Source organism: Lepidochelys kempii, chromosome 3 (genome assembly GCF_965140265.1).
Source record: "Lepidochelys kempii isolate rLepKem1 chromosome 3, rLepKem1.hap2, whole genome shotgun sequence".
Lineage (NCBI taxonomy): Eukaryota > Metazoa > Chordata > Testudines > Cheloniidae > Lepidochelys > Lepidochelys kempii.
This window is the reverse complement of record NC_133258.1, coordinates 37,348,045-37,375,103: the sequence shown is the minus strand read 5'-3', so window position 1 is coordinate 37,375,103 and position 27,059 is coordinate 37,348,045. Positions and strand designations below refer to the sequence as shown.

The following is a 27,059-nucleotide window of genomic DNA, read 5'->3' as shown; positions in this document are numbered from 1 at the left end:
GGAAGGGTGCAGTGGGGTATCCAGTTTCTGTCAAGGTTTACAGTTTAAAATCCAATTTGAATCTTCCCAAAAGGGGTAAGAAAAGAGGAGATGAATGAGTCCCTAGGACCACAAGCCTCAGCTGTCTCCTGGTAGCCAACAACAAAGCTGTGCTTAGAAAAAGGGAGGGGGGAAAAAGCAAGTTGCTCTTACTACCATATTTATAATCTTCTTGTATGCCTGAGCGGAGAAGACCATCTGCATACTCCAAATACATATTAGCTAAAGGTCAGACCACTATAATGTCAGTTTGGTTACGTATGCCTCAGGTCTGAAAACTCTGGTTATGTGACATTGAAAATTACCCACCGTCAAAAGTTAAGACTGGCTGTTTTTCATGATTGGACAGAAATTAACTTTGTGTTGCTTTTGCGGTATATTTGTCTGCTTTTTCACCACAAGAGAGTGAAACATTTCTGTCACAGACTATGATTTATAATATTGACCAGGCAGCCACTTACTTTCTTCTAGTTTGAGGGGTTTTTTTTATTGGAATTAAGTGATATGAATCATATCTCACATAATTGCTGTTGCTGTCAGGGTGCTTTGTGATGTTTTGACTGTTTTATGCCCCGGTGCAAAACATACATCATTGCATCACCATTTCTTGGTAGAAAAACATAATGACTGTGTGTGAAAGATTTTGAGAACAAATACAATGTCTTTAAAAATAAGAGCCATATTAATTGTTCTCCCTCTTTTCTTGATCATGTAAAAATCCTCTGAATTAAAGATTAAGGAATATTTTTAATAAGTGACTGTTATAAGGTTAGCTTCATGGTCTGTTTTATTAATTACTTTATATTTACCTTCTCATTAAAGGAGGATGCAGGATTATATTGCAAATAATATTTGTGCAGTCCTGCCTAGGAAATGCTAATATTAAATATTTATTAATTTTGTCCTTGCAACTAATTGGTTGTATATAACACACACTATGAATATAAGGGAGTTTAAGATAAAGCAAGCTATTAAAATCTAAAAGCTAGGCTAAGTAAGGCTAGCATTGCAGCCTTCAAACAGAGTAGTGTTCTATCTTACTGAATTCTCTTGCAACATAGGGATTTTTTAAAAACTATTTAAGTTGGTCAAATAGTATTTGTCAAATTCAACAAATGTTATGGTTTTTCATTGAATCATTTATTCAGTGCATACTTTTTAACAGTATCTGACTGTTCTTAAAATATTTCATGAATCACAAGCCTTTTCCTAGTCATCTGCAATAATATAGTGAACTTTTCTTTGGGCTTGATCCTCCAAAGTGCTGAGAACCAGGGCCAGCAAAGCATTTAAGCACATGCTTAGCTATGTAGTCCCATTAAAGACAATGATGCTTGCTAAATTGTGGCCCTAACCTTTCAAGTTCCAAATCTTTCTGTTATGCAAAACACTTACATGTCTGAGAGCTTAGTATGCAAAAAGGGTAATAATCACATACAGAAAATACATTTTCTACCTAAGAAACATATGTATTTATTCAAGAGCTAGATTCATTGTATTTTCCATTCACACCACTGGTTCTAGCAGAATTTCGTTCTAGTATTCAGCATAATCTACTATTGACCATAATGTTTACAGTTTATAAAAATCTGTCTTCTGAGATATGAGAATCTCACACAGTAAACACCCCCATTCTACATCAGGGAGTTTCATGAGAGTCTGCATTTTTAGAGTTGCTGGGCAATGGATGCTAGCCTCATCTCTGAAATCTGATAACACTGTTAGCCAACAGACATAGTGGCATCTTGTGTAAGATAATTTTTTTCACATAACTCACTTTTAATGGCCACAGTTGCAGTCAAACCTCACAAGGACTTTTTTCAGAGGAGCAGCCGTGTTAGTCTGTATTCGCAAAAAGAAAAGGAGTACTTGTGGCACCTTAGAGACTAACCAATTTATTTGAGCATGAGCTTTCGTGATCTACACTATTACCAGCAGGACAGTGGGGTGGGAGGAGGTATTGTTTCATATTCTCTGTGTGTATATAAAGTCTGCTGCAGTTTCCACGGTATGCATCCGATGAAGTGAGCTGTAGCTCACGAAAGCTCATGCTCAAATAAATTGGTTAGTCTCTAAGGTGCCACAAGTACTCCTTTTCTTTTCACAAGGACTTGTTTCAGATAGTCCAATCAATGCCTTTTGTGCATTGATAGCCTGCCCTGCAGTGACAGTCTTTAAGGTTTCCACAACCTACATTCAGTTTATATATATATTTTCTTTGTCAAATTATAATTAACCCACATAAACTATGCCCCAGCATTTTGGGATATATTTTCATTATGTAATGCCCCAAAGAGAGTAAAAAAATCATGCAGACCCTGATCTCTTCCTCTTATGTTTTTTTTTTTTTTTAAGACTGCTTTTCTATTGAATGAGAGCTCTTAATCCTTAATTTAAAACTTGGCTGAAAACTGGGGAGACGCTCTCTCTTGATGTCATAAAACATTCTACAGAAAGCACACTTTGTCCTTGGCCATGTTTTTAATTGATTTCTGTAGCTTCAATACGGGCAAAAACCTTTCCCTTTGGTTCATCTGATAGAACATGCAACTGAAGTGAAAGCTGCTTCTGTAGTCTTCTGACATTCCTAGCTTTGATGAATACAATGACTGACAGATGCAAGAGGGTTTTTTTTCCCAGACTTCATTTGATTTGATAACCACCTGTATGCGTGTTGGCCATTTTTTTAGTAACTATATTACTTTACATAGCGGTATTTGTTCATTATGAGCAAGTAATCAAACTGCTTTGTTCATAATGTAACTATAATATAATGCTTTTGCTCTGTGCTCATTAATGGGAATTTGTAGTCTGGTTTTGGTGCGACTGCACTGACCATTTATTTTGTTGGACAATGTATTTTTATGTCTAATTTGGTTCTTAGAGCTAATTTAGCTCTAATTCGGTTCTTTTACTCTAGAATATTTTTCCCCATTCTCAGTTTCTCTTTTCCAGGGTGGGGGCAGTGGGCATGGAGGGAGAGGTTGAGGCTGGTATTTTTGATTTTTAATTGAAACATAATGCTCTACCCACCTGGTTGTAGATTTTCTGGCAACTCATAGTATTAGCTGAGATTGTACAGAATGGATGTTTAAAACTAAACTACAGGAATATATAGAATTTAGGTATGAAACAAAGATAGAATCCTTTTAATAAGGGAGTATTGTACTGCCACCTGCCACAATGGAGTTCATCCAAACAGAGGGAGACTTAACCCCCAGGGATCCTGAGCCCAGCCTTATCCTAGTTATGAGGACTCTGCTGCATGAAGGAGAGGAAGAGGAGACCTTGAGGTCAGGCAGAGATCTGGGTAAAGGGAGTTAGGGTGGAGACTTGGATCCTTTCACCATCCAATTCCACCAGGATAGCATAGAAGCCGGGAAAATTCCCCACAGTAGTGGGACCATTCACCTGCTTACAAGGGCATTGGTCTGGGACGTAGGACACTGAGGTTCAATCCCCTCCTCTGCTTAGTCTGGGATGGAAAACTGAATCAGGGTAGAACGGGGACTTGAACCCACATCACAGTCTGGTGAGAGAGAGAGAGAGACAGACACGCATACACTTACTCAATCAATCTATGCTTTTGCAAAAAAATCTTTGAAAGATTTTATTTTCATTCCAACTTGGAATGAAAACAAATTTCAAAACCTTGAAAGTTGCCACAAATGGAATCGTTGTCCTGCAGTAAACTTTAATAATAATAGTAAAGCCCAAGATGTATTGACTTTTGCTCCTGCGTGTGAGAAAATCCAATTCAGAGTTTTAGTCACTCATAATAATCTGCTCTTTGAGGCAGAATAAATAGCTACTGATTATTAAAAGAACTTTGAAGTGACCTTTAAATCCCTTAGTATGAGAGCAATACAGTGCAAGTATGGTGCAAAGTGATTTTTTCCTATACTGAGGAAGCTCATCTGTAAATGTATTTCCAACAACTGTATCATTGAGACAACAAGTATATAAATATTTATTAAGAGTGAAATTCATGGTGCGGAGGAACAGCAAAGGATCTGCACTACAAAAAAGGTTTCAGAGTAGCAGCTGTGTTAGTCTGTGTTCGCAAAAAGAAAAGGAGTACTTGTGGCACCTTAGAGACTAACAAATTTATTTGAGCATAAGCTTTCGTGAGTTACTGATGCTCACGAAATCTCATGCTCAAATAAATTTGTTAAGTCTCTAAGGTGCCACAAGTACTCCTTTTCTTACTACAAAAAAGCACTCACTGGGGTTACGAGGAGCAGCAGCAGCCACACAGAAGTGCCTCATAGCAAAAGCTTGTTGGCATGGGCCACATGAGGGCCCACGGAAAACATATTTACAAAAATCCAGTGGCAATATCACTCCACATAATTGGTGCGAATAGTGGCCATGATGTATAAGAGAGGCTGCAGACTACACCCTGTTCCTAGCCTGGAGTGGATTGTAGATTTCACTTGTAGCCACATCATAGAGCCCAGTTACTCAGGCTTTATCCACTTGGAGTGGATTTCATTCAGTGCAGTAATGTAGTGTTTTTCAACCAGTGGGTCATTACTCTCAATATAAGAACAGACGTACTGGGTCAGACCAAAGGTCCATCTAGCTCAGTATCCTGTCATCTGACAGTGGCTAATGCCAGGTGTCGCAGAGGGTATGAACAGAACAGGTAATCATCAAGTGATCCATCCCCTGTCGCCCATTCCCAGCTTCTGACAAACAGAGGCTAGGGACACCATCCCTGTCCATCCTGGCTAATAGCTATTGATGGACCTATCCTCCATGAACTTATCTAGTTATTTTTTGAACCTTAAAATAGTTTTGGCATTCAAAACATCCTCTGGTAAGGCATTCCACAGGTTGACTGTGTGTTGTGTGAAAATACTTCCTTTTAATTGTTTTAAACCTGCTGCCTATTAGTTTAATTTGGTGACTCCTAGTTTTTGTGTTATGAGGAGTAAATAACACTTCCTTATTTACTTTCTCCACATCTGTCATGATTTTATAGACCTCTATCATATCCCCCCTTAGTCGTCTCTTTTCCAAAAAGTCCCAGTCTTATTAATCTCTCCTCATATGTCAGCCATTCCATACCCCTAATTATTTTTGTTGCCTTTTTCTGACCTTTTCCAATTCCAATATATCTTTTTTTTAATTGAGGCACCACATCTGCATGCAGTATTCAAGATGTGGGTGTACCATGGATTTATATAGAGGCAATATGACATTTTCTGTCTTATTATCTATCCCTTTCTTAATGATACCCAACATTCTGTTCACTTTTTTGACTGCCGCTGCACATTGAGTGGATCTTTTCAGAGTACTATCCACAGTGACTCCAAGATCTCTTTCTTGAGTAGTAACAGCTAATTTAGACCCCATCATTTTATATGTATAGTTGGGATTAGGTTTTCCAAGGTGCCATACTTTGCATTTATCAACACTGAATTTCATTTGCCATTTTGTTGCCCAGTCATCCCATTTTGAGAGATCCTCTGCAGCTCTTTAGATTCTGTCTGGGTCTTAACTACCTCCCAGGACAGGTCATGAAAGGCAGTCAGAGATGCAAGGCATTAAAAAATTTATTACAATCCAAACTAAGAAAAGTCTCACTTCCCTACTCCTCTCACATCTTACCCTTTAGAATTAAGTATTCTCTGTCATGCTCTCGAAACAAACACACAAATAAATTATGTAGGCTTATCATTGTTACCATTGCTGTTCTTTCTTTTACAGTAAATGTAAGGAGGTACAAAAAAAATTGTTTTGAATAAGGGTTCATTTGCCAACCTGAAAAGGTTGAAAAACACCTCCTTAATGTAATGCAATATTTGAGATGTTAAAAATATAGATGTAAGTAAATGCAAATACAAAACTGTAATGTACATGTTTTGTGTTGGAGAGTTTTACTGTTAGGTTTTACTTGGCTAAAATGTTTTAGAAGAAAAATATTTCTGTACTTTCTTTGGTACAGGTCCAGATTTGGGGGGGGGGGGGGGCGCAGGAAGGGGAAGGAGTGTGCTATCATTTGACAGAATCTATTTTTGTAACGGAGGAAAACCAAAGTCAGAATGCAGTGGAATTTGTAGGAGTTGTTGCTAAGTTGTTTCCTAACTACTTGCTCTGAATCTGCTAGAAGGGGCTTATATTTAGACAGGGTAAATAGGTTTTTTTTAAATAGATAAATTTTGGTGGGGAGGGTAAATGAAGGAAGCTTATAGCCTACCTGCATAAGAAAATACACATTGAAAAGGAGCATGAGGGGAGAATCTGAGGAAGATTTTTCATTAAAAAAATCCTACCTTGGCCTGGAAAATTGTAAAACTGCTGACCAAAGACAAGAGCAGTTTGGTCAAAGCTGAAACTTGTAAAAAAGTAGCTGTAGCTCTCTAAATCATGATGGACTGAGGTGGATTTTCTTCACTCCTTTGTAAAGTAAACTCATGGCAGACTGCTAATGGGCAGCCCCTGGGTAGAAAGTTTTATCTTTTCTATTTAAAGAAAAGAGTGAACTATGTTTAAGGTCTGACTGACCAACTTAACCGGGCCAGAAGCAAACATTCAGAAGTGAACATACTCTTTAAACAAAATCAAATAAATCCAGTAATTAGAAGAGATGAGTTTGGGGAATACATATTGGCCACACTTAAAGGCATTAATGGCAGTTAATAGGGCAAGGAGGGTACAACAGGGTGACATGTTTTAGGATACCGCATGTGGGAGTTGTTCCCTTTTTTCTTCTCACTCTGTCAGGGCAGGTAAGACCTATTAGCTCCAATCCCGGTAATTAAAGGGATGGAAGGCTCCCTGAGGCAGAGGGAACTAGTGACAGGGACAGAGTGACCCTAGCCACAGCCAACCTGATAGGACAGTTTGGATTTAGAATCATATTTAGTGCAGGGTTTGTTTACATCCAGAATAAAGGTGTGGGTTGGCCAGAACATCACTAAAGCTAGTGGGTGTAACTGCCTTCATTTAAGATAGCTGTAAAAACTGTTAAGCTTCTTTATTGAAGAGTAGCGGTCTCCACACCATAACACAGGCACATGTCGCCATGATACAGGCAAATATGAGACTGCTCAGGACTTTGAACTATGTGGAAGATGGGGTTGGCTGGTTATTGTTTTCAATTGTGCATGCATGTGTGGGCAGAAGAATGAGAGAGGAAGGAGAAACATTATTCATTCTTGATGGGATCCCATCCCGAAAGAAATATTTCCTGAACTCCCACTTCTCCAACCCCCAAACTTCTCCAAGCTCATCATTACAAGAAGCTCCCCACCGACCAGGACATACCAATTGGGCACCAGACCTTGCCAGAGTAACAGATGCAAAGCCTGCAGACATATCTACACTGCTCAACACACCTTTCATGATTCATGGATCCTACATGTGTCTGTCACAACATGTGGTGTACCTCATCCAGTGCACTAAAAGTCCCAATAACTGTGTGTGGGTGAAATCTGACAATCATAGAATCATAGAATCATAGAATATCAGGGTTGGAAGGGACCCCAGAAGGTCATCTAGTCCAACCCCCTGCTCAAAGCAGGACCAATTCCCAGTTAAATCATCCCAGCCAGGGCTTTGTCAAGCCTGACCTTAAAAACCTCTAAGGAAGGAGATTCTACCACCTCCCTAGGTAACGCATTCCAGTGTTTCACCACCCTCTTAGTGAAAAAGTTTTTCCTAATATCCAATCTAAACCTCCCCCACTGCAACTTGAGACCATTACTCCTCGTTCTGTCATCTGCTACCATTGAGAACAGTCTAGAGCCATCCTCTTTGGAACCTCCTTTCAGGTAGTTGAAAGCAGCTATCAAATCCCCCCTCATTCTTCTCTTCTGCAGGCTAAACAATCCCAGCTCCCTCAGCCTCTCCTCATAACTCATGTGTTCCAGTCCCCTAATCATTTTTGTTGCCCTTCGCTGGACTCTCTCCAATTTATCCACATCCTTCTTGAAGTGTGGGGCCCAAAACTGGACACAGTACTCCAGATGAGGCCTCACCAATGTCGAATAGAGGGGAACGATCACGTCCCTCGATCTGCTCGCTATGCCCCTACTTATACATCCCAAAATGCCATTGGCCTTCTTGGCAACAAGGGCACACTGCTGACTCATATCCAGCTTCTCGTCCACTGTCACCCCTAGGTCCTTTTCCGCAGAACTGCTGCCTAGCCATTCGGTCCCTAGTCTGTAGCTGTGCATTGGGTTCTTCCGTCCTAAGTGCAGGACCCTGCACTTATCCTTATTGAACCTCATCAGATTTCTTTTGGCCCAATCCTCCAATTTGTCTAGGTCCTTCTGTATCCTATCCCTCCCCTCCAGCGTATCTACCACTCCTCCCAGTTTAGTATCATCCGCAAATTTGCTGAGAGTGCAATCCACACCATCCTCCAGATCCTTTATGAAGATATTGAACAAAACCGGCCCCAGGACCGACCCTTGGGGCACTCCACTTGATACCGGCTGCCAACTAGACATGGAGCCATTGATCACTACCCGTTGAGCCCGACAATCTAGCCAGCTTTCTACCCACCTTATAGTGCATTCATCCAGCCCATATTTCCTTAACTTGCTGACAAGAATACTGTGGGAGACCATGTCAAAAGCCTTGCTAAAGTCAAGAAACAATACATCCACTGCTTTCCCTTCATCCACAGAACCAGTAATCTCATCATAAAAGGCGATTAGATTAGTCAGGCATGACCTTCCCTTGGTGAATCCATGCTGGCTGTTCCTGATCACTTTCCTCTCATGCAAGTGCTTCAGGATTGATTCTTTGAGGACCTGCTCCATGATTCAATCACTACACTCTTGAATGAACTCAGAGGAAAATGGTAAAAGACTAAAACAAGGTATCACCTGTGGCTGAATGCTTTTCAGAAAGTGAGCATTCTATATCTTACCTATCAGTCTTCATCCTCCATGGAAACCTGCACAACACTTTCAAAAGATGAGCCTGGGAGCTTAAATTCATTAGTCCACTAGACACTAAAAATCATGGACTGAACAGAGACACTGGATTTATGGTTTATTACAACAATCTGTAACCTACTAGTCGAGCGCTGCCCCCCCTCATCTTTGTCCTATGACTGCAGAGATGTTAACAGGCCAGTCTACCTTGAATAGTCCTTTAGAATACATGCTAACTACTTATGCTAAACAATATGTTCCATTTTGCTGTGATGCTTTCCCAGACCTGAAGAAGAGCTGTGTGTGACACATCAGCTTGTCTCCCTCACCAACAGAAGTTGGTCTGCGCCGCCCCCCCCCCCCAAAAAAAAATCCTTGTGTCTCTAATATCTTGGGATGGACAGAGCTACAACTACACTGTATAGTACAGAAACACACACAGAGAAATAGCAGACAAAGCCAGATCAAGCACTGAGAGCATGGCCTTGAGTAAAACCTAGAAAGAGAGCTTTTCAGCTAAGGGCAAGTCTACATTACAAAATTAAGTAGATCCAAGTTACATCAGTGTACAGTCACTGAAGTAATTAAATTGCTTTTGCATGTCCACACTATGCTCCTTGTGTCAACGGTGCACGTCCTCACCAGGAGTGCTTGAACCAATTTAACTGTCAGAAGCTGTTTGCCAGAAGCTGGGAATGGGCAACAGAAGATTAACTGTTCTGTTCATTCCTTCTGGGGCACCTGGCATTGGCCACTGTTGTAAGGCAGGATACTGGGCTAGATCAACCTTTGGTCTGACCTAGTATAGCCGTTCTTATATTCTTATGTCAGTGTGGGGCATTGTGGGACAGCTTCTGAAAGGCAGCAGCTGTCAATGTAAGCAACACAGTGTCTACACTGATACTGCATCAGCCTAACTACATTGACCTAAGTGCTACACTTCTTGCAGAGGTGGTATTATTAAGTGTTATTAGTGGACTAGTTATATGGATGGGAGTTACATTTTAGTGTAGACACTTACAGAGTTAGTTCGACATAAGCTGCCTTAAGTTAATCTAACTCTGTAATGTAGACAAGGCCTAAGTGCTCGCTGAAAGTGGATTAGAGCTATGAACAAAGAAATTGTCTCCTGTTGTTTGGTTCTTCCTGTATTCAGGAAAATGGCCTTCTATGTTCTTTGTAACTAAACAGGATTGCACCAAAGAAACACCTGACTCTATCATCAATTTGTCCTCCTAATGGAAATAATCCCCAGGGCCCCAAATTTTGACACACCATTTGGGACAAAGGTTTCAATGGAAGTCAGACATTGAGGTATTTTGAAATCCCATTAAGCATCTAGCTGTATCTTTAGACACCTAAATACTTTTGAAAAATCTATCCCATGGTGCCTAATGCATCATTTCAGAGTAGCAGCCATGTTAGTCTGTATCCGCAAAAAGAACAGGAGTACTTGTGGCACCTTAGAGACTAACAAATTTATTAGAGCATAAGCTTTCGTGAGCTACAGCTCACTTAATTGGATGCATAGAATGGAACATATAGTAAGATGTAAGATACATATATATATATACACAGATAAGTTGGAAGTTACCATATAAACTGTGAGGGGCTAATTAGTTAAGGTAAGCTATTATCAGCAGGAGAAGAAAAAAAAAACTTTTGTAGTGATAATCAAGGTGGCCCATTTAGACAGTTGACAAGAAGGTGTGAGGCTATTTAAGGAAATAGATTCAATATGTGTAATGACCCAGCCACTCCCAGTCTCTATTCAAACCCAAGTTAATGGTATCTAGTTTGCATATTAGTTCAGACTGCTGAGCTTGAAAGCTTAGCATAAGCTCACGAAAGCTTATGCTCTAATAAATTTGTTAGTCTCTAAGGTGCCACAAACACTCCTGTTCTTTTAATGCATCGTTGTTATCATTGTTGAGGAGATACATCTCCCTCTGAAGCCTCTCCTTCATAGCCTAGGAGCCTTAGACCTTTCTGGAGCCAGCTGCTGGAGTGGTTGTACTACTCTTAATAGAGACTCATTTTTACACTAAAAATGCAATGAACATTAGGATAGCAATCATGGAGTATACGCCCGTACATGCAAAGACTAAGTCCCTATTAAAGTGAGCTAGTTCGAAAAGGCACTTTGCCCTAACAAGATTCTGACTGGTGCATATAGACTTTTGGCATCTATTAACACACTGAGTGAACAGGTGACTGACTGACCTCTGATACACAACCATTTATAATGATCTAAAAAGGCAAATAAATCTACATTAATCTTATTGATTTGGAAAACAAATAAAATATTGCTGCATGTCACCTTAGATCACATCAAAAGCTGGATGGAGTGTGAGGCGAGTAATGGATCCTAATAGGAAGAGGGGAGCTCCATTCAGAGTTTCATTTGAAACGGTGTGATGGAAAATGCTAAGGAATTCAGTCAGTTACTCCACACGTTCCATTCATTACCAAATAAGCTATTACAAATAGAAGTTAGGGTTAGTTTTACTGGATTACTATAAAACACACGTAGCAATTACTAGCCACCATTATGTGCTGCCTAGAGGTTATGTAGGGTGTTCTGCAGAGTTCTGTTCTCTCATGGTGTCTCTGTGCAAGTAGTAGCAATGATGGGTGATCAGGATGATATATAACGAAAATGGGATATTGTATGAATACAATAGAATTTGAGTAAGGTGATTTTACAAAGGTGTTCTTCCACATTTTAAAAATATCTGCTATTGCATAGCCATCAGTTTTATTTACCAGTAATGCCTGTACAATCACTGACCAAAAAAAAAAAAAAAATCATCTGCTCAGTATCGATAATATCAAGGTACTGAAAACTTTGGAGCGTTAGGCAGTGAAAGAATCATTACATCCTTCTCAGACAGCATTGTGCTTCTTTCAGATCTCTCTAATGGACACTGAGGGCTTGTCTACAATGTAACACTACAGCTGTGCCGTTGTAGTACTTCAGTGTAGACACTATCTATGCTGATGGAAAGGGTTCTCCCATTGGCGGAGATAATCCATCTCCCTGAGAGGTGGTGGCTAGGTTGGTGGAACAATTCTTCTGTTGACCTACCACTGTCTACCCAGGGACTTAGGTTAGGTTAAGTCAGTTTAACTACACCACTCAGGTGTAGTTAAACTGACTTAATTTTCTAGTGTAGGCCAAGCCTAATCCTTTACCAACCACCACCAAAGAGCATCCTCCTTAATGGTATGGAAATTAAGATATTATCAAAGAATTTAAGTCCCAAATTTGATGTATGTTCAGTTTGTTATAAAACTTTTGAGGAATGTGCATTGAATGCCAAGGGCTTATTTCTTTTTAATGTAATATAAAACACAAAAATCAGATTAAAAATGTGAAATTTAACACTCTCTTTTTAAAGGAAATGATCAAATTGGACCACAAATTATTGGGCTTGATATTGTTCATTACATAGCAGGGCACAATAATTTCCTCCACTACAGGAATCATTAAATGAAATGCTATGGTCTGTTTTATGCAAGAGGTCAGACTACATGATTATAGTTGCTCTCATTTGAGTTTAAAATCTACGAACCTCCAATATGATGTTTACAATCTGCTCCTGTAAAGTCAATAGAGCACTAATTAATTAATCTCATTTTCCACAGTTGTGATGGGATCCTTAATTGTGCTAGCACCTAAATCACTCAAAGAAAAAAAATCAAAATTCCAAATCATGGACTTAAAAAGACATGTAAATCAGGGAAAATATGACTCATGGTGTACATGAAAATGTTTTCCCTTCTGAATGGTACAGACATTCTACTGCACCAGCATCTATCAGAAAGTGTGAATATGTGTACATCAACTGTTTGGTATAGTAGGAATAAAAACAAAAACAGCATTTTGATACCACTGGGAAGGGCAAATTAGAAATTTCTAGACTGATAAATGCTGTAACTCAAATACAATCTCACAATCACTAATTTCTGCTTTGAAAATAGATGTTTTGGTTTTTCTCTGCTATATAGAATGCAAATAGATCATTTGTCTAAAGCTCATTATCTTCTGAAAATGTTCTAATCCACTGACATTACCAGCTAGATATTTTGGTCCTAGTTTTGCAAACATTATTAAACCAAATCTCTCACAATGGAGACAAATGGGAGGACCAAAATGTTATTTTTTCTGTTATTAATGTATTTAGACGTTTCAGGTGGCATTATGTCACATTGCTTTTTATCTTATGTAATGTATTCTGCACACAATCATATACAGAAAACTTGGAAACATTCTTTTTTATTCTGGCTCCAGCTATGTTTTGATGGCTTTTAGTAGTTAAACTAGCATCTTTCAATTATTCAGTGTAGCTTACCATTTAATATTCTGATGACAGTGTACTTCCATTCAATGTGATACATAACATTTAAGTCTTTTGTAACTTCAGAAGTAGACATCTAGTTTGACTTTCACAAATTCAAATATATTATGTGTGTGTTTGTGTATATATAAAATTGGGATGTAAAATATTAATCCTCTGGCACAATGGAACTCTGGATAGTAAAGGTAAAGCTCGTCTGTGCCGGAGACCGAACTTTCTTGAGGATCAGTCTGAGACTCTGGAATGAACTCCCCCAGGAATGAAAGACCATCACAAACCTCACCACTATCCACTCCAAGTGCAATGTGCATTTCTTCAAACCTGGTCTTCTCTAATGAAAACACATCGCAGCATGTATATTTAAAGCAAGCAACCAAACAAAATATCCTTCCAAAACAGAACACTCCACTGAACCCACTTCTCCTCCTGGCAGTGGAAAGAGATCTTAAAATGGGAATGAATTACACTTAAACCCACTTTAAGGCTCATTTACGCTGCCAGATAAGTGTAAATAGTCCTTTGTGTGAATGAAGATCAGGCCCTTGAGTAAGCATTTGAATCAATTTAAAACCACAGGAAGCAAGCTGATCTTCCACTTATTGTTTTAATCAATATATATTTTTGTGCAAAAGCTATTGAAATGAAAAGTCCTTTTATTATTTATCAACATAAATTGCTCCTGTACTTAAACTGTTTTATTTGTATTTTTGTACTTCGTTTTCACAGACTAAAACAGGTATTGCATTATTATATGATGAAGGGTCTGAAAATGCCTATGACATCCAACTGAAGCTTACAAAAGAGGTCCTAACAATTCAAAAACAAGATGTCATCTGCATTAGTGGAAGTGATCACAATACAAATGTAAGTACTTCTATATCTATGTGCTTCCAACTATATATGTGTGTATGTTCCCAAATAGTCAAAATTTGAGGTTATCAGAATGTGGGTTATTCTATCAAATAAGACATATGTACAGAATGAAACAATATTTGTGTGTGTCTGCGTGTGTAAAAAATATTTTATTCCGCCATAGGTTCCTTTCCAACTCCACTACTCTAGTAAGGCTTGATCTACATTTGGGGGCAGGGGGAGAATCGATCTAAGTTACACAACTTCAGCTACGTGAATAACGTAGCTGAATTCGACATACTTAGATCTACTTACCGCGGTGTCTTCACTATAGTAGGTCAACTGCTGATGCTCCCCCATCAACTCCGCTTGCACTTCTCGCTCCAGTGGAGTACCAGAGTCGATGGGAGAGCGCTCAGCAGTCAATTTATTGTGTCTTCAGTAGATGCGATAAATCAACCCATGCTGGATCGATCGCTCCAGAGGTAAGGGTAGACATGCCCCAAGTGTAACATTGCAAGGAGAATAGGGACTGGCATATAAATACTGGGAATGCAGCATTTTACCACCAGAGAGATGGTTAGTTAGGTAATTAATTGAATAATGTGTTCTGTTCCCACTGAGAGCACTTTGAAAAGAGAGTAGACTACATCACTCATTTCCCTAGAATCTCTCCTTTATTTGTTCAAGAGCAGGACAGGCTGGGACAGCATTTGAAAGTCACCTTCACGTTAAACTTTTCCAGGCACACCTGGAATCTAAAAACGTGTGCTTGCACATATGCTATACTTTCTTTTCCAAATGCAGTCTGAGTGCTAACGCTCTTAGAACTTTTAGCTCTGTCATGCACTCTGGCCATGCAGAAGTCCTCTTCTGTATCACCAGGTAACATTTTCTTTATGCATAATGGGATGGCTATGCACATGTGCTGTATAAGGAAGAAGTTAGCAAGGTAAGTTAGCAGTGGAATGTGGACAAGTTCCCAAAGTAGTAGATTTGCAAGGAAGGGTAGTTATGTTGTGTTCTTCTGGAAACAAATGTAGGTGTACCACATTTAATGAGCACAAGAAGTTTCTTGTACTGTATTGAGGTTCCTCAAATAAATCATGCATGACACCCTCCTCAGAGACTTAGTCAATAGAGAACTCTCAGGGCTTGTCTTCATTTAAAATGGTACAGTGGCGCTGCTTCAGTGCTTCAGTGTAGACACTAGCTATGCTAATTGGAGGGGATCTCCCATTGGCATTATTCACCTCCCTGAGAGGTGGTAGCACTGTCTACATGGGGACTTAGCTCAACTTAGCAACAGTGCTCAGGAGTGTTGATTTTTCACATCCCTGACCTAAGTAGTTAAACCAACCTAATTTTCTTTTGTAGACCAGGCCTCAATCTACCTCTGGTATTATACATCTTTTCAGCTAAACATAAAATCCTGCACTTGGGGACATTATGTGAGGTTATGATTCCTTGTAGGGTCTCTAAAGCAGGAAATAGATTATACTCCAACAATAACAACACACACACACACATTCTTGTCTCTTTTCCACTCGAATGGCTAGTTGAAGTTCAGGGCACTCAGAATGTTCCAGGTGGGGTATAAATTGACAATGGAGCCTGGTATTTTCATTCATGCAGTCTTATTTATTCACAAGGAATGTACAAGTTCCTGCTTCTCCAAACTGAGGAGGAACCAGAAACAAAATAATGGTTTCTTAGCTTACAGTGCCAGGCATCTTTAGCCAATACCAGACCCCCAAAACTCTAGCCTTTTTCCAGAGCTGTACACCAAGCTCACTGCATGGCTACTGCATGGCTTTCTTGCCTTTTTTGCTCCCACCCCATTCTCTGTTTCTGTTCTGTTCTCCCTCTCTTTCCCTTCACACACACGTTTTACTCAAAACAGCGCTCAGCAAAAGCCCCTCCATCCATCCTAAAACTCCTGGGCAGGTTCACATAACACTTTTATCTTAGGTTGGGGTTTGTGATGAATTTATCCTTACAGTTATGCTTATTGAAGATTGTGTTAACGTCTATCAGACTCACCTGAGGTTTTTTTAACTCCGCCCGTAACAAAGTTTTGGACAGGTAATATTTATGTAATGCCATCCAAGAATAATCCAATACAAATTGCTAATAGCAGTTAGAAATGTTTTCTCTTTTGTAATTGTTCCAGAATATTGTATGTGAATATTCAATATTCACTTGTTTATAAAAATGTGCAAGGTGACATATAGGATACCACTCAGTGAAGTGAAAAGCATGCCACATTGCAATTTGTTTGTTGAGAGATGCCTCTGCCAAAATGATCACTTTTCATTTCACCAAGTGGCATGAAATGCTTCAGTTCTAACTGCAAAATGCCACAGTACCTATTGGTAAGGCACCTAGCACTAATTAGTTATATGCAATTTGTGGTCACAATAAAATATGACATCTAGTTGCAAATGCATGGTATCTTGTCTCCCTAAGCATTTTTAATGTGCCAGTATCAATGGTATCTTGTACATAAATTAGGAAGCCTTACTTCTATCACAAAGTGTATTGAATTAAATTAAGTTCTATTCAAATTCCTCATTTCAGGCTGTTTCTTGACTGAAACTGGCCAATCGTGATTACTTTCTAGAAGGAAATATGGTCAGTCATTATCATGATTGATTACTGGGATAAAACCTGTGCAAAAAGTTGGGTCTTGCATCACTGTCTAAAAGTCTTTAGATTTGGGCTCATCTGGATTTCTGGTGGAATTTAATACCACATTCAGAGGGTCCTCCACTCAGGTTTCTCTGCCTGCAGACCCCATAATTTCATCCAGAGGACCTTCAGCTTCAGTGCCATCTTTCTTCAGAGCTGCCATTGTAGGGTACACACAGAGAAAGACAGGCTTTGATAATATTTGGGACTTAAAGATAAGAACCAGGACTTTGAAACTGATCTGGAAGTGGACAGAAGGTCACTATAAAAGGTGGAGCACAGATGTAAAGTTGGCAACTTTGTGCTGAAGAAGTTGAAATTCCCATAGATTGCCCTAGTTAAATCATAGGTAAACCTGTATGTGTGAAAGGAACTTTGTGTGCATGAGAAAGGAAAAGGCCTCTCCTATCTTGGCAGCAGTTATGTTGTGGTGATACTGTTAGGGAGAAAATGAGGGCAATTTAGGGGCAATCTGATTTTACCTTAGAATCATAGAATATCAGGGTTGGAAGGGACCTCAGGAGGTCATCTAGTCCAACCCCCTGCTCAAAGCAGGACCAATCCCCAATTAAATCATCCCAGCCAGGGCTTTGTCAAGCCTGACCTTAAAAATTTTTAAGGAAGAAGATTCCACCACCTCCCTAGGTAACGCATTCCAGTGTTTCACCACCCTCCTACTGACAAAGTTTTTCCTAATATCCAACCTAAATCTCCCCCACTGCAACTTGAGACCATTACTCCTTGTTCTGTCATCTGCTACCACTGAGCCATCCTCTTTGGAACCCCCTTTCAGGTAGTTGAAAGCAGCTATCAAATCCCCCCTCATTCTTCTCTTCTGTAGACTAAACATCCCCAGTTCCCTCAGCCTCTCCTCATAAAAGTCATGTGTTCCAGTCCCCTAATCATTTTTGTTGCCCTCTGCTGGACTCTTTCCAATTTTTCCACATCCTTCTTGTAGTGTGGGGCCCAAAACTGGACACAGTACTCCAGATGAGGCCTCACCAGTGTCGAATAGAGGGGAATGATCACGTCCCTTGATCTGCTGGCACTGCCCCTACTTATACATCCCAAAATGCCATTGGCCTTCTTGGCAACAAGGGCACACTGTTGACTCATATCCAGCTTCTTGTCTACTGTAACTCCTAGGTCCTTTTCTGCAGAACTGCTGCCTAGCCATTCGGTCCCTAGTCTGTACCGGTGCATTGGATTCTTCCGTCCTAAGTGCAGGACTCTGCACTTGTCCTTGTTGAACTTCATCAGATTTCTTTTCACCCAATCCTCCAATTTGTCTAGGTCCCTCTGTATCCTATCCCTACCCTCCAGTGTATTTACCTCTCCTCCCAGTTTAGTGTCATCTGCAAACTTGCTGAGGGTGCAATCCACACCATCCTCCAGATCATTTATGAAGATATTGAACAAAACTGGCCCCAGGACTGACCCTTGGGGCACTCCACTTGATACCGGCTGCCAACTAGACATGGAGCCATTGATCACTACCCGTTGAGTCCGACAATCTAGCCAGCTTTCTATCCACCTTATAGTCCATTCATCCAGCCCATACTTCTTTAACTTGCTGCCAAGAATACTGTGGGAGACCGTGTCAAAAGCTTTGCTAAAGTCAAGGAACAACATGTCCACCACTTTTCCTTCATCCACAGAGCCAGTTATCTCATCATAGAAGGCAATTAGATTAGTCAGGCATGACTTGCCCTTGGTGAATCCATGCTAACTGTTCCTGATCACTTTCCTCTCCTCTAAGTGATTCAGAATGGCTTCCTTGAGGACCTGCTCCATGATTTTTCCAGAGACTGAGGTGAGGCTGACTGGCCTGTAGTTCCCAGGATCCTCCTTCTTCCCTTTTTTAAAGATGGGCACTACCATTAGCTTTTTTCCAATTGTCCGGGACTTCCCCGGATCGCCATGAGTTTTCAAAGATAATGGCCAATGGCTCTGCAATCACATCCGCCAACTCCTTTAGCAATCTTAGATGCAACGCATCCGGCCCCATGGGCTTGTGCACGTCCAGCTTTTCTAAATAGTCCCGAACTTCTTTCTCCACAGAGGGCTGGTCACCTTCTCCCCATGCTGTGCTGCCCAGTGCAGTAGTCTGGGAGCTGACCTTGTTCGTGAAGACAGAGGCAAAAAAAGCATTGAATACATTAGCTTTTTCCACATCCTCTATCAGGATCCAGATCCTTGTAAATCTCTTTGTGGTTTAAACTCTGCATATCTTAGAGAACACATGTCTTCATACTGCTTTCAGGCAGCTGCGATAAACTGGGAAGCTCAACTGACAATGACAAGATTGAAATATGAGGTGATTCCATGCAAGGAATTTCCAGTGGATGTCCCTCAACTCACTTTCTACTTGGTCTAACAGAGCCATTGTTGTTTTAAAGCTTCTGTACACATTGCAACATCTGTGTGTTTACATGTGTTTTCTATAAGGAATTAGTTGCAGTTGAATCTGGGCCTTTCTTTGATGGGTGAAATTCTTTTTCATGTCATTTCTGCTAATATTATGTTAATTTGACCTTATATTTTAAATATTTTAACATTTGTATATTTTCGGGGGCCTAGCGTGACATGATGGGTACCTTTAGTAAATAAATGAACAGAGTTGTCAATATCCTGTTTGTATTATATTTCATTGCCCATTCCACCATCCCTCCATTTTGCTGATGTTTTGCTGATCAACACACTTTTTCACTTCATAACTTTTTTCACTCACTCACCTGCACACAATCTTGAACAAGTACAAACAAATAAACTGTAATCAAGCTTCTCCTCCCCACCCCCAACCACATGCTGAGTGGGTAGGAAAAAAAGAGTTTATTTCTGTTTTTCAGTACTGGGGAGACATTGTGGTGAAGGTCCACGTGAGTACCTATGTAGAAAAAATATAGCTTAATTATGAGTAAAAACTATACTATATCGAGAGTAAGGTGGAAGAAGAGGAAGGACAAAGGTGACAACAGTAAGATTGTGGTTGATTAGGTCTGTTATGACAGCATCTTTAAGGTTCCAATTTTTTACTATTTTTTTAATTGTGTATGTATATGCATGCTACAGACACAATAATATATACTTCCTTACCAAAATGTTGAAATTTAAACATCTATTTTTCTGAGTTTATCACTTGCTAGCAACATATACAGACAATTACAGTTGCCTATAAGAATTGCCAGAATTTCACCTTGCTTTTTCTGCCTGATTTCAAGTTATCTGTGTTTTTCAGTTCCTATTATATTGATAATTTATACTCCAGGAAAAAGAAACAAAATTCCATCACACATTGTACTTAATTGTTTATTCTTTTAAATGTAATTTTTTTCTACAACTTCTATAAGGTTCTAAGGGAAGAAAGAGCCTAAGGAAACTATATTTGCCCTGCAAACATTGTTAATGCTCTCTCAACTGTGGGATACTACAGCTTTAATCTGCTTTTCTCATTAGAATTTGTTGATTTGCTAAAGTATATAGGGAGAATAGAATCTTAAATGCCACAAACCCATCTAGGTCATAACATGCAATGATACTGTGTGCATGGGCAACACAACAAAGACTTATGGATGGAAGAATGGTCCCTTACAAAGTCCATGCAAATGCTACTGAACTGAATCATTAAACATATCTTTTTGAGGGATCAGACATGGAAAGACACTCTCTCATAGTTAGGCTAGGCCCGTGGAGTGTTCTGAATGAAAGGACAGAGACCTTGAACTGGAATGTATCCAATGGGTCTCACTGTTTGATTTGTTCACAGCACTTGTATTGCTGAGCAGGTGGGCTGTTGTGATTTGTATTATTGGGCAATTTTCAGAGTGAATGGCTTCTTTCTTGGGCATGATGAGTTGCAACTTAGCAGTCAACATGGAGCTCACGAATGTGTGGATCACTGTGCTCATGTCTGTGTCCAATAAGCATAGTGTTCTGGCCAGTTGCAGATGGAAAGTGGGTATCCAATAGTCCAAAGGATCCCAGGCTGTGAACTTATTAACAATCAAAGGGCAGATGCCCTTTCTATGGCATACCCCACTATTGAAAGCAGGTTTTTCAAAGTGCTTCCCTCTCTTACAACCCTCCACCTGATGTTCATCTAGGTGCTGCAGTTAGGCATTGAGAAAGCTGGGAGATGGTGCTATTTGTGTTTGATGTAGAGGAGATATAGAATATGTCGTCTGCATATTGATGGCATTTCAGCCCATGTTGTCTTACTAACTCCTGCAATGGCTTCATCTGGGTGTAGTACAATATGAAGTAGAAGAATGAGCCTCATGGGAGTTCACAGTGGTGGGCTTTATAGGTAAAGGAACAGTTCCCTCTACATTTAGATTATAGGGTCTTATTACAGGTAATGTGGCTATTATATATCTGTAAGGCACTTAGCAGACCTGGGGACAATATAGAAATAAATACAATTTGACCATTTATCTATGGCTACTTCATCTTTGCCTTGTGCTGTTGACAGCTCTTGTTCTTTGTCTACAAGTGTTCCTGTCAAATTTGTCTTCCAAGATGAGACCAACCTTCTTCATGTCCTCTGGAGTCCTGAACCACCTTTTTTGGGGTTTTTCTCATGGTCTTAGTCCCATGACTACCGCATCTTGACAATCTGATCAACATATTTTGTCTCATCGTCTTATATGACATACCCTCTCGGTCAATACTTCCTCAACATTTTCAGGACAGGGGCATCTGCATCATGTCTTATAGCATATCATTGCATAGCCTGTTAGCTCTTGTCTTACCCACCTGAGCATTCTCATTTTGGCAGTGTGCAGTAGGTGTTCTTTCTTCCTCATTGGACAGCATTCCAACCCATACTTCATGGCTGGTCTAATCATGATCTTAAATACTTTTTTATTTGGCATAGTCTTGTCACAGAAAATTCCCATCAACTCCCTCCATTTAGGTTAAGTGTTCTTCATGCAACTTCTAACATCTGCAACTTTTGACAGTCCCATCATGGCTCAGCACTGAACCAAAATATTTAATTGTTGCACAGACATAAACTCTATACCATCTAGTGTTACTGGCTTTCATTGTCTTCTCAGCGAAACATCACACATATTCCATCTTTTCTTGGCTGATCTACAAACCATTTTCTTCCAGTGTTATCTTCCTTCCATTGTTCTAAATCTCTTTCCAATTTGCCTTTATCTTTTCAGCACAATATAATGTTATCAGCGAAAAATGTGCTCCATGGATCCTCTCCCCAATATCCTATGTCAAGGTGTTCATTACAAGCACAAATAGAAATGGATTTAGGATTGGCCTTGATGCAAACCTACCCCCACAGTGAATGGCTTACTGTAGCTGAAGCTGCTTCTCACTATTGTTGTGCTACCCTCGTACGTGTCAATTATAGTCTGAACATATGTCTTCAGAAGATTGTGCAACTACAGGCACAACTATATCAATTCTCTAGGAACTTTGGCCTAAGCCTTCTATCTGTTCAGAAACCCTAAACACAATTGCTTGTATTTCTCCCTGTACTTATCCTGCAATATTTGGGCTGCACACACAGTATCCAGTGTTGACCTTCCTGGCATAAACCCAAATTGGTTGTCACTTACTTGGTGCTCAAGTTTTAGTGATAATTTGATAATTCTTTCCAACAAGTTCATTGTGTGACTCATAAACTTGATGGGGTTGGTCATTACATACTGACACATCTCCTTTATGCTTGAAGACAGAAACAAAGGTGCTCTTCCTCTACTCCTCAGGCATTTTTCCAATTTGGAGGAGTAAGTGAAAGAAATTCATCATCACCATCACTCCCTCATAGCATAATGTTAAATGCCTCAATTGTACCCTGTCTGGTCCCACTGCCTTCCGACGTTTTATTGTCTTTAGCTCAGGCTGAGTATCCACCATAATAATAGGTCTTGTGAGGTTATTGCTTGAACATACTTCCCTCAACAGTTTCCTCAGATTGTCTTAATTGAGCAATTTCTCCTAAAACCAGTGCCATCTCCTAATGATTTTGCCATTTTCCACCTGTACTGTTCTATTTTATCTTTGACACAAATTGTAGCTCCCAAGTCCTCAGTGCTTTTTTGCCTGGTCTTGACTAATCTGTATATTCCTTTATCCCCCTCCTTCATAAATAGTCTGGGATATAAGGCTTTATGTGCTTCTGCAACAGCTGTTTTCATCTTTTTTCTTTGGCAGCTTGTATTTCTTATAATTTTCTGCCATTCTTACTTTCTGCTATTGCTTAAATTTTTACTTCTTTACTGCCTTCTGCACATGGCTGAACCACCACCACGTCTCCTTGCCATGAAATTTCCCTCCTTCTGTTTGGCCACAGACAGTTTTTGTAATTTCTGTAACATGTTTGGATATTTCCCCCCAGGCCTCACTGGTGTCATCATGGTTGGTTTAATCATTGTCCAACCTCTGTAGAACCTCATCCTTAAATCCGATACTAATTTCACTGTCTGTGAAGCTCTACCTTTTTATCCGTTGTTCTACAACTCATCTTTTGTCCCCCATTAGCCTTATAGACTCACAGTTCGTAAGGTCAGAAGGGACCATCGTGACCATATAGTCTGACCTCCTGTACATTGCAGACCACAGAATCTCACCCACCCTCTCCTGAAATAGACCCCTAACCTCTGACTGAGTTACTGAAATCCCCAAATCCTGGTTTAAAAACTTCAAATTACAGAGAATTCACTATTTACATTAGTTTAAACCTGCAAGTGACCCATGCTGCAGAGGAAGGAGAAAAACCTCAAGGGCCTCTGCCAATCTGACTGGGGGAAAATTCCTTCCTGACCCCAAATATGGTGATCAGTTAAACCCCAAGTATGTGGGCAAGACCCACCAGGTAGATACCTAGGAAATAATTCTCTGTAGTATTCTTAGTAACTCAGAGCCCACCCCATATAATGTCCCATCTCAAGGCTTTTCATCCGGAAGTCCATTATAAAAAGAAAAGGAGTACTTCTGGCACCTTAGAGACTAACAAATTTATTTGAGCATAAGCTTTCGTGAGCTACAGCTCACTTCATCAGATACATTCAGTGGAAAATACAGTGGGGAGATTTATATACACAGAGAACATGAAACAATGGGTGTTATCATACACACTGTAAGGAGAGTGATCACTTAAGATGAGCTAATACCAGCAGGAGAGCAGGGGGGAGGGGGAAAACCTTTTGTAGTGATAATCAAGGTAGGCCATTTCCAGTAGTTGACAAGAACGTCTGAGGAACAGTGGGGGGTGGGAGGGAGAGGGGGGCGAATAAACACTGGGGAAATAGTTTTACTTTGTGTAATGACCCATCCACTCCCAGTCTCTATTCAAGCCTAAGTTAATTGTATCCAGTTTGCAAATTAATTCCAATTCAGCAGTCTCTCCTTGGAGTCTGTTTTTGAAGTCTTTTTGTTGAAGAATTGTCACTTTCATGTCTGTAATCGCGTGACCAGAGAGATTGAAGTGTTCTCCGACTGGTTTTTGAATGTTATAATTCTTGACGTCTGATTTGTGTCCATTTATTCTTTTACGTAGAGACTGTCCAGTTTGACCAATCTACATGGCAGAGGGGCATTGCTGGCACATGATGGCATATATCACATTGGTGGATGCGCAGGTGAACGAATCTCTGATAGTGTGGCTGATGTGATTAGGCCCTATGATGGTGTCTCCTGAATAGATATGTGGACACAGTTGGCAACGGGCTTTGTTGCAAGGATAGGTTCCTGGGTTAGTGGTTCTGTTGTGTGGTGTGTGGTTGCTGGTGAGTATTTGCTTCAGGTTGGGGGGCTGCCTGTAAGCAAGGACTGGCCTGTCTCCCAAGATCTGTGAGAATGATGGGTCGTCCTTCAGGATAGGTTGTAGATCCTTGATGATGCATTGGAGAGGATTTAGTTGGGGGCTGAAGGTGATGGCTAGTGGCGTTCAGTTATTTTCTTTGTTGGGCCTGTCCTGTAGTAGGTGACTTCTGGGAACTCTTCTGGCTCTATCAATCTGCTTCTTCACTTCAGCAGGTGGGTATTGTAATTGTAAGAATGCTTGATAGAGATCTTGTAGGTGTTTGTCTCTGTCTGAGGGGTTGGAGCAAATGCAGTTGTATCGTAGAGCTTGGCTATAGACAATGGATCGTGTGGTGTGATCTGGGTGAAAGCTGGAGGCATGTAGGTAGGAATAGTGGTCAGTATGTTTCCGGTATAGGGTGGTATTTATGTGACCATCGCTTATTAGTACCATAATAAGTACCATAGTGTCCAGGAAGTGGATCTCTTGTGTGGACTGGTCCAGGCTGAGGTTGATGGTGGGATGGAAATTGTTGAAATCATGGTGGAATTCCTCAAGGGCTTCTTTGCCATGGGTCCAGATGATGAAGATGTCATCAATTTAGCACAAGTAGAGTAGGGGCATTAGGGGACGAGAGCTAAGGAAGTGTTGTTCAAAGTCAGCCATAAAAGTGTGGGCATACTGTGGGGCCATGCGGGTACCCATAGCAGTGACACTGATTTGAAGGTACACATTGTCCCCAAATGTGAAATAGTTATGAGTTAGGACAAAATCACAAAGTTCAGCCAAAGTTCAGAGCCAGAAGAGTACCCAGAAGTCAGTAACTTTACAGTCTTTAGTGTTTTTTTAAATTTCTTCTTCTTGTCAGGAAGTAGTGAATCTGGGACCTACTAGCACCACTCTTGTATGTAATTAAGTGCTCCTCTCTCTCTACAAATATGTCTTGGCAACAAACAAGCCATTTGCTCTGCCTAAATCTGATATCCGCACCAGCTTCATTTCTGGATTCAAAGCCTCAGCTTCCTTGACAGTTGTCATGTCCATTGAGATCCATTCTGAAAATCAGGCACTCAGATTGTAGTACTTCACATTTCACTTGGTCCAGAGGTATCTGGAATTCCTCCTCATCTGTTGTACAACCAGCTTGCAGCACATATCCATATATAACATTAAATAGTTGGTCTCTGCTAAGTACTACTCCAACCTTTTGTCAGGCAGGTACTCTTCCTTTGGATGTCCACTACTTTATTTTGTAAAGTTTCTGCTACAATGATTCCTACTCCATTTCTCTTTACTACTAAACCATGATACATCATCTTTTAATCCTCCCCAACGTTCATGGATTTTGATCCCTTCCATTTTGTCTCATGTATACAGGTATGTGCACTCTCCTCGATATCTCAGCTACTTTTCTTATCTTCCTATTCATTGTTCCCACATTCAGGGAAGCCAAACATAGTTCTTGGACTCATTTCTTAAGCCACATGTACTCAGAATGCAGTAGCCTTGTTAGGCTTTGCCCATTTTCCACAGCTATCAGATGAAGTGGTTTTGCATTGCTTCCACAGGCCCTAGCATTATACTGAAGATGAAGATCTGTTGAGCCCATTTATATTTGACTGAAATTTAATGCCTTTTTCTAAAGAATTTCTGTTTCTGACTCAGACTAGACTGGCAAATCTAGAATATTTTGACCAGCCCACAAAATAATAATTTATTGTTTTGGGGAGTATGTGTGTGTGTATGTGTCGTGGTGGAGGGTTGTGGAGAAGAGGGGGAAGAATTAAAGCCTTTGTGAGCATGTAGATTCCTAGGAAAACATTTTGAAAATAGAGGTGAAATCTGGTATATTGAAAATGCCCACAATTGTTCTTCAGAAGTACCATTATCAGCCAGGGATAAATCATTGCTGGCTGAATGGTTAGTAGTATCCAGAGAAGGACATGAATTGCACTAGGAGCAGGTAAATGTCTTTCCTAAATTCCCAATTGCTCTTTCAAGTATAAGGGACGTGTGTATAGACATGTCTTATTATGTACCACACACTATTTAGGTGTGATTAGTCAGTTGTTTAACTTAATTTACTATGTCTTTCTATTCTTTCACTCCACATTTTCCTCCCTATCTACATGTCTCATCCCCTCAATGCATGGCTTGGCCTTTCTTTTTTTCCCCATGCATTCTCTTCTCTCCCTCCATCCACTTGTCTTCAGCCCTAATTTCTTGTCCAGAAACTGCTTGCTCCTCCCCACTCCTTCTCATCACATCTCGTATATATCTTTCCCCCAGCAAATCTATCTCTTCTTACTTCTCCCTTACTCACAATTCTTGCTCTCTCTGCCTGCCATCCATTTCAAAACAAGTAATCTTTCCAGTTTCTTTTCACCCCTAATCATCCCTTCCCACACAGCAAAACAGTTTCTGACTTACCTTGGGAATCAGGACAAGGCT

General features: G+C 40.2%; 1 protein-coding gene across 1 annotated transcript in view; it reads left to right on the top strand.

Annotated features, from left to right (window-relative positions):
• Positions 1-27,059, top strand: part of SNTG2 (syntrophin gamma 2) — a 529,846-nt gene that overhangs the window by 220,837 nt on the left and 281,950 nt on the right. Inside the window, exon 2 of the mRNA XM_073336143.1 lies at positions 14,024-14,161. Within this exon, the coding sequence (XP_073192244.1) occupies positions 14,024-14,161 (138 nt within the window). The remainder of the gene's footprint in view (positions 1-14,023; positions 14,162-27,059) is intronic.